The sequence below is a fragment of the Oncorhynchus keta genome, chromosome 28, assembly GCF_023373465.1.
Source record: "Oncorhynchus keta strain PuntledgeMale-10-30-2019 chromosome 28, Oket_V2, whole genome shotgun sequence".
Classification (NCBI taxonomy): Eukaryota; Metazoa; Chordata; class Actinopteri; order Salmoniformes; family Salmonidae; genus Oncorhynchus; species Oncorhynchus keta.
In genome coordinates, this window is record NC_068448.1 from 14378510 (window position 1) to 14386593 (window position 8084).

Sequence of the window (8084 nt, forward strand, 5' to 3'; positions counted from 1 at the left end):
CTAGGTCATGTTGGTCTCCTTATCAAAATATAACAAGTATTACATGTAACTTCATCATGTTGGAATATGGAATATAAGTCTAATAGTAACTTCATGTTGGAATATAACAAGTCTAATAGTAACTTCATGTTGGAATATAAATATAACAAAGTCTAATAGTAACTTCATTGTATGGTCTAATAGTAATATAACAAGTCTAATAGTAACTTCATGTTGGAATATAACAAGTCTAATAGTAACTTCATGTTGGAATATAACAAGTCTAATAGTAACTTCATGTTGGAATATAACAAGTCTAATAGTAACTTCATGTTGGAATATAACAAGTCTAATAGTAACTTCATGTTGGAATATAACAAGTCTAATAGTAACTTCATGTTGGAATATAACAAGTCTAATAGTAACTTCATGTTGGAATATAACAAGTCTAATAGTAACTTCATGTTGGAATATAACAAGTCTAATAGTAACTTCATGTTGGAATATAACAAGTCTAATAGTAATATAACAAGTCTAATAGTAACTTCATGTTGGAATATAACAAGTTAATAGTAACTTCATGTTGGAATATAACAAGTCTAATAGTAACTTCATGTTGGAATAAACTCTAATAGTAACTTCATGTTGGAATATAACAAGTCTAATAGTAACTTCGTGTTGGAATATAACAAGTCTAATAGAAACTTCGTGTTGGAATATAACAAGTCTAATAGTAACTTCATGTTGGAATATAACAAGTCTAATAGTAACTTCGTCTGAGATCAAAACAGTAAAAAGGCTTCCCAGCAGCTTTTTCCACCAGCAATAGATTACCTTCATTCTCATTTATCGACTTAAAAACTTACAAGTGAGAGAGAGAGAATGAGAGCAAGAGAGGGAAAGGGGTAGGGAGAGAGAGAGAGTAGCTGTTTTGACTAAAATAGCTTGCTGTTTGAGGTGGTGGAATTCTTCAGAGTAGCCAAGTCTGAAGAATCAGCTCCAACCCCTGGTGTTTTAATCCATCCACGTGCTGCACGTATTTATCCAACACAGACACCCAGATGGGTGATACCTCTCTCAAGGACCTAAACACACACAAACTGACACGCAATATTTTTCTTCTCTCCATATTACCAGTAGATTCTGTGACTTCTACATGCCCTGTCTCTGCCTCTCTCTACAGTACACAAGCAAATACACACACACTATTCTAGGCCCTGTCTCTGCCTCTCTCTACAGTACACAAGCAAATACACACACACTATTCTAGGCCCTGTCCCTGCCTCTCTCTACAGTACACAAGCAAATACACACACACTATTCTAGGCCCTGTCCCTGCCTCTCTATACAGTACACAAGCAAATACACACACACTATTCTAGTCCCTGTCCCTCGTCCCTGTCCCTGTCTCTCTACAGTACACAAGCAAACACATAGACTAATCTCGTCCCTGTCCCTCGTCCCTGTCCCTGTCTCTCTACAGTACACAATCACACATCTGTTGCTCCAGCTGGGGGCAGTGTGGAGGAGAGGAGCAATAGGCACACTTAAACTAGTAGTACACACTACACAGTACACTCTCCCTGCAGAACAGAGAACAAGATAAGGAGGCGGTGGCTGGACATCTGAGCAAATATGGCAGAGATGGAAGAAAATGAATGTTGAACTGACAGTGGTATTACAGGGAAGAAGAGCTGACAAGGTACAAATCTGTCGTCCTGCCCCTGAACAGGCAGTTAACCCACTGTTCCTAGGCCATCATTGAAAATAAGAATGTGTTATTAACTGACTTGCCTAGTTAAATAAAGGTCAAATAAAAAAGGAGAAGGGTAGTAGTTGGGTTGTTGAATCACACAGACACATGCATACACACACAATATATAAACACACACACACAACAGCAGACGTGTGTGTATTGTACTACTAACCTCTGACCCGGGCATAGCAGCAGCCACACTTGATCAGGACTTTACGGAATAAGTGTTGGCAGGCACAGCCCCTGTGGAGGTGGCCCCCTTTTAATGATGTACCCCTGGCGCTGGATGACCGGCCACCAGTGGCGGGCATGGCCCAGCGAACACACAAACACACTAGACCCTCGCGGTGCGGTCCGAGTAAATCCTAAAGGAATGTCCAGAGAGTGTCCACAGATAACAACACAGAGGACACACTAGATCCTCGCGGTGCGGTCCGAGTAAATCCTAAAGGAATGTCCAGAGAGTGTCCACAGATAACAACACAGAGGACACACTAGATCCTCGCGGTGCGGTCCGAGTAAATCCTAAAGGAATGTCCAGAGAGTGTCCACAGATAACAACACAGAGGACACACTAGATCCTCGCGGTGCGGTCCGAGTAAATCCTAAAGGAATGTCCAGAGAGTGTCCACAGATAACAACACAGAGGACACACTAGATCCTCACGGTGCGGTCCGAGTAAATCCTAAAGGAATGTCCAGAGAGTGTCCACAGATAACAACACAGAGGACACACTAGACCCTTGCGGTGCGGTCCGAGTAAATCCTAAAGGAATGTCCAGAGAGTGTCCACAGATAACAACACAGAGGAAGCAGAAAGTCCAGGTAAAACGCCGAATCAGAGGAACCTCTCTTAGAGAAACAAACTTTCATACTGAAAGACAGAAAGTAATGAGAATAATTCTCTCTTTCTCTTTCTCCTTCGCTTTTTCTTTCCAGTTGCTGAGCTCTCTCCTCTGTTAACTGCCTGGTCAGACGACAGAGTAGCAGACTTCCTCAGCGACAGAGAGAGAGAGAGCAAGATGGGGAAAGAGGAAGAGATGAAGCGAGAGGGGAGGGGTTGAGGGGGAGGAGTCTGTTACAGCTATAGTTGCTGCCTGGCTATTCCAGGGTACTGTTCTCACTCCCCTTCTTTCCTTCTCTCCTCTCTTCCTGTCAAGTTTGTCTTCTGTTTCTCTTGGCGACCCTTCTCTCCTCTCTCTTTTTCTCTTCTTTCTGCCATCCCTCTGTCCCTCTCCTCTCCTGCTCCCTCTGTCCTTCCCTCACCTCCTCCACCAGTCTCTCTCTCTCTCTCTCTCTCTCTCTCTCTCTCTCTCTCTCTCTCTCTCTCTCTCTCTCTCTCTCTCTCTCTCTCTCTGTCTGTCTGTCTGTATTATTTGCTATGCTCTTTCTACATGGCTGGATGCTGGATGTGACTTTGGCAGACTGACTTAACACCTCTAACCTAACACCCTGAAGGACTCCTATTAGAAACCCAACACTTCCCACAGGCTAGCTGAAATGCCTCTCTCTCTTTCTGATTCAGATTGCTTTATTGGCATGAAATACAATTAGTAGATTTTGCCAAAGCAGTGTAGTGGTACACAATGTTCCCTCTTTTTGTTTTCAGTACTGAGCAGATGTCAGGTCTGCTGAGTGCAAACTTGAACATTGTGAAAATTCTGTGCAACATCTGGTATGTGTTCACTATGAACACTGAGGCTGTACCTAATTTAAGTTACAGTTTTAACAGTGGTCAAGTAGGCTACTGTGGCTATTTGATCATAATGTGGGACTACCAGAGCAGCCTACCATCAACAACATGGAGAAAATGCATCCCATCACATTTTAACATGGAAATAGCTGTTCTATCATTCAGCCTACAGCAGCAGCCAATGTGTGGTGTTCAATGTAGACCTACATTCCATGAGACTTAAAAAACATGCAGGACTTGACATTAACCTGTTAAGCCACTTGTCCTTCAGACAAAGTGACTAAACATGTTGTGGTGTTGTTTGATGCAAGAAACAAATGTACAAAATAAAAAGCATTATTATTCCCATACCATTATTCCAGAGAATCAGACACATTATGCTACCCTCTGCCTATTGGCTGCTGAGATTATTCAAGCCTGTCTCAAAATACAACACTGCCCCTTGAAGACAGTGTGGCTTTGTTGGGTTGTGACTTTCAACCTTCGTCTCTCCCGAGCCCCTACGTGAGTTGTAGCGATGAGACAAGATAGTAGCTACTAAACAATTGGATACCACGAAATTGGGGTGAAAAAGGGGTAAATTCAACAAAAAATAAATAAATAACAATTCTTATACTAGTAAGTTATATACAATGGAAGTACTTCAGGGAATTCCTGATAGACCGTCCCCAGGTGGTGAAGGTAGGCAACAACACCTCCACTACGCTGAACCTCAACACAGGAGCCACACAGGGATGCATGCTCAGCCCCTTCCTGTAATCCCTGTTTATGCAGCCCCGCATGCCTCCAACTCAATCATCAAGTTTGCAGACGCCACAACAGTGGTAGACCTGATTTTTTTTATTTTACTAGGCAAGTCAGTTAAGAAAACAAATTCTTATTTTCAATGACGGCCCTTGTCAGCTCAGGGATTCAAACTTGCAACTTTTCGGTTACTAGTCCAACACTCTAACCACTAGGCTACCCTGCTACCCTTACCAACAATGACGAGACAGCCTACAGGGAGGAGGTAAGGTCCCTGGTGGAGTGGTGTCAGGAAAATAACCTCTCCCTCAATGTCAACAAAAGGAGGAGCTGATCATGGACCAGGACACAACAGATAAGCACGCCCCCATCCACATCAACAGGGCCACCTCATGTGGCTGGAGTGTGTCAGCAGTTCCTGCAAGAGGAAGGCATTGATGCTATGGACTGGCCCGCCCGTTCCCCAGACCTGAATCCAATTGGGCACATCTGGGACATCATGTCTCGCTCCATCCACCAACGCCACGTTGCACCACAGACTGTCCAGGAGTTGGCGGATGCTTTAGTCCAGGTCTGGGAGGAGATCCCTCAGGAGACCATCCGCCACCTCATCAGGAGCATGCCCAGGCGTTGTAGGGAGGTCATACAGGCACGTGGAGGCCACACACACTACTGAGCCTCATTTTGACTTGTTTTAAGGACATTACATCGGAGTTGGATCAGCCTGTAGTGTGGTTTTCCACTTTAATTTTGAGTGTGACTCCAAATCCAGACCTCCATGGGTTGATTTACTTGATTTCCATTGATCATTTTTGTGTGATTTTGTTGTCAGCACATTCAACTATGTAAAGAAAAAAGTATTTAATAAGAATATTTCATTCATTCAGATCTAGGATGTGTTATTTTAGTGTTCCCTTTACTTTTTTGAGCAGTGTACATATCTAGCAGTAATATTTGCAGTTTTCTCTCAGCTTTATGTCATTAGTAAATGCACAGAAGTTGGGAATTGAATTGAATTAGATATCTTCTTTAAAAACCTATTTTCTCATTTGGAAGTATTTCACAGTAGAGGAAACAGTCTCTCCTCCCCAGTCATGCAGAGACCACATAGACGCTACTCTTGTCTAGCCATGTCTTTTTGTGTCTCCCTTTTTCTATAGCCAATTGGTGGTCGCTGTATTTGGTCTGTTTGTTTTGTGTCTCTGACAGAGTAGAGATATTCTGACAGAGTAGAGATATTCTGTAGAGATATTCTGACAGAGTAGAGATATTCTGACAGAGTAGAGATATTCTGACAATTAGTATTCTCAAATAGCCATTTAGTTTATTCTGTGTTTATGTTTCATTTTAACAATTTGTCAAATAGGAGAGTTTAATTTCTGTGACAATTCTATTGATTTCCCTGTGTGTTTGGATAATAGGGCTGTTTAATGTTTTTAACAGCCGACATAGGGTCTCTCTCTCTCTCTCTCTCTCTCTCTCTCTCTCTCTCTCTCTCTCTCTCTCTCTCTCTCTCTCTCTCTCTCTCTCTCTCTCAGAGTAAAATAAAAAAATGCTGGTCATAAGTGTAATAATACATTGATGTAAGTATTTCTATGCTAAAGAGGTGATACATGATTCTATTTGAAGTATGTCTATGTTAGGAGGAAATGGCTATTCACCCTGTCCTGTAAGTCAGTTAATGCTGGTATTATGAGAGGCACACACATACAGGGAGTATTTTGGTCTGTTTACTGTTAGTGTTGTCTCCATGGATCATAGTGGTGGGATTTTCTTCCTAAAAGGTTAGCACTGGATATTGACTTGTGTGTTCGTTTATGATAGAGGGGCCAACAGGGAAACAGACCTCTCTCTCTCTCTTCCATGGAGCTCTAGGCTACAATTTCACATGTGTGCATGCATAGTGTGTGAAGGGAGGTAATCCTAGTCATTCACCCTAACATTTCAACATCAACAGTGGGAGAGTCAAACTAAGGGGAGTTCCTAAGTGAAAAGGGGCCCTGAAAGTCTACTGAGAGCAGGATTGGGGGCATGATACTAACAGTGTGTGTAAATATCTTACTTAGCCAACAGAACATGGAAACCTCTACAGACCACTCATTCAGATAGATCTGGGACTTAGACAACACTCAAACCTAGTGGAGAACTTGGTGGACGGGATATTCTTTAGGTTAGGTTTCACTGGATATTCTTTAGGTTAGGTTTCACGGGATATTCTTTATAGGTTAGGTTTCACTGGATATTCTTTAGGTTAAGTTTCACGGGATATTCTTTAGGTTAGGTTTCACTGGATATTCTTTAGGTTAGGTTTCACTGGATATTCTTTAGGTTAGGTTTCACAGGATATTATTTTCTTGATTTGGATCAAGAAGGTCATTCTGAGAGAGATAGCGGTAGAGCTGGCCAAGGACGGCACGCTCAAGAGTTTTGGAGAGAAAAGAGAAGGGATACTGGTCTGTAGTTGTTGACATCGGAGGGATCGAGTGTAGGTTTTTTCAGAAGGGGTGCAACTCTCGCTCTCTTGAAGACGGAAGGGACGTAGCCAGCGGTCAGGGATGAGTTGATGAGCGAGGTGAGGTAAGGGAGAAGGTCTCCGGAAATGGTCTGGAGAAGAGAGGAGGGGATAGGGTCAAGCGGGCAGGTTGTTGGGCGGCCGGCCGTCACAAGACGCGAGATTTCATCTGGAGAGAGAGGGGAGAAAGAGGTCAGAGCATAGGGTCTGGCAGTGTGAGCAGAACCAGCGGTGTCGTTTGACTTAGCAAACGAGGATCGGATGTCGTCGACCTTCTTTTCAAAATGGTTGACGAAGTCATCTGCAGAGAGGGAGGAGGGGGGATTCAGGAGGGAGGAGAAGGTGGCAAAGAGCTTCCTAGGGTTAGAGGCAGATGCTTGGAATTTAGAATGGTAGAAAGTGGCTTTAGCAGCAGAGACAGAGGAGGAAAATGTAGAGAGGAGGGAGTAAAAGGATGCCAGGTCCGCAGGGAGGCGAGTTTTCCTCCATTTCCGCTCGGCTGCCCGGAGCCCTGTTCTGTGAGCTCGCAATGAGTCGTCGAGCCACGGAGCGGGAGGGAGGACCGAGCCGGCCTGGAGGATAGGGGACATAGAGAGTCAAAGGATGCAGAAAGGGAGGAGAGGAGGGTTGAGGAGGCAGAATCAGGAGATAGGTTGGAGAAGGTTTGAGCAGAGGGAAGAGATGATAGGATGGAAGAGGAGAGAGTAGCGGGGGAGAGAGAGCGAAGGTTGGGACGGCGTGATACCATCCGAGTAGGGGCAGCGTGGGAAGTGTTGGATGAGAGCGAGAGGGAAAAGGATACAAGGTAGTGGTCGGAGACTTGGAGGGGAGTTGCAATGAGGTTAGTGGAAGAACAGCATCTAGTAAAGATGAGGTCAAGCGTATTGCCTGCCTTGTGAGTAGGGGGAAGGTGAGAGGGTGAGGTCAAAAGAGGAGAGGAGTGGAAAGAAGGAGGCAGAGAGGAATGAGTCAAAGGTAGACGTGGGGAGGTTAAAGTCGCCCAGAACTGTGAGAGGTGAGCCGTCCTCAGGAAAGGAGCTTATCAAGGCATCAAGCTCATTGATGAACTCTCCAAGGGAACCTGGAGGGCGATAAATGATAAGGATGTTAAGCTTGAAAGGGCTGGTAACTGTGACAGCATGGAATTCAAAGGAGGCTATAGACAGATGGGTAAGGGGAGAAAGAGAGAAAGACCACTTGGGAGAGATGAGGATCCCGGTGCCACCACCCCGCTGACCAGAAGCTCTCGGGGTGTGCGAGAACACGTGGGCGGACGAGGAGAGAGCAGTAGGAGTAGCAGTGTTATCTGTGGTGATCCATGTTTCCGTCAGTGCCAAGAAGTCGACGGACTGGAGGGAGGCATAGGCTGAGATGAACTCTGCCTTGTTGGCCGCAGATCGG

General features: G+C 44.4%; 1 protein-coding gene across 1 annotated transcript in view; it reads right to left on the minus strand.

The window, feature by feature from the left end:
• Positions 1–2752, minus strand: part of LOC118376209 (rho guanine nucleotide exchange factor 25-like) — a 123996-nt gene extending 121244 nt beyond the window's left edge. The window contains exon 1 of the mRNA XM_052484938.1: positions 1908–2752. Coding sequence (XP_052340898.1) covers positions 1908–2046 — 139 coding nt within the window. The 5' untranslated portion in view covers positions 2047–2752. The remainder of the gene's footprint in view (positions 1–1907) is intronic.
• Positions 2753–8084: the final 5332 nt, after the last annotated feature.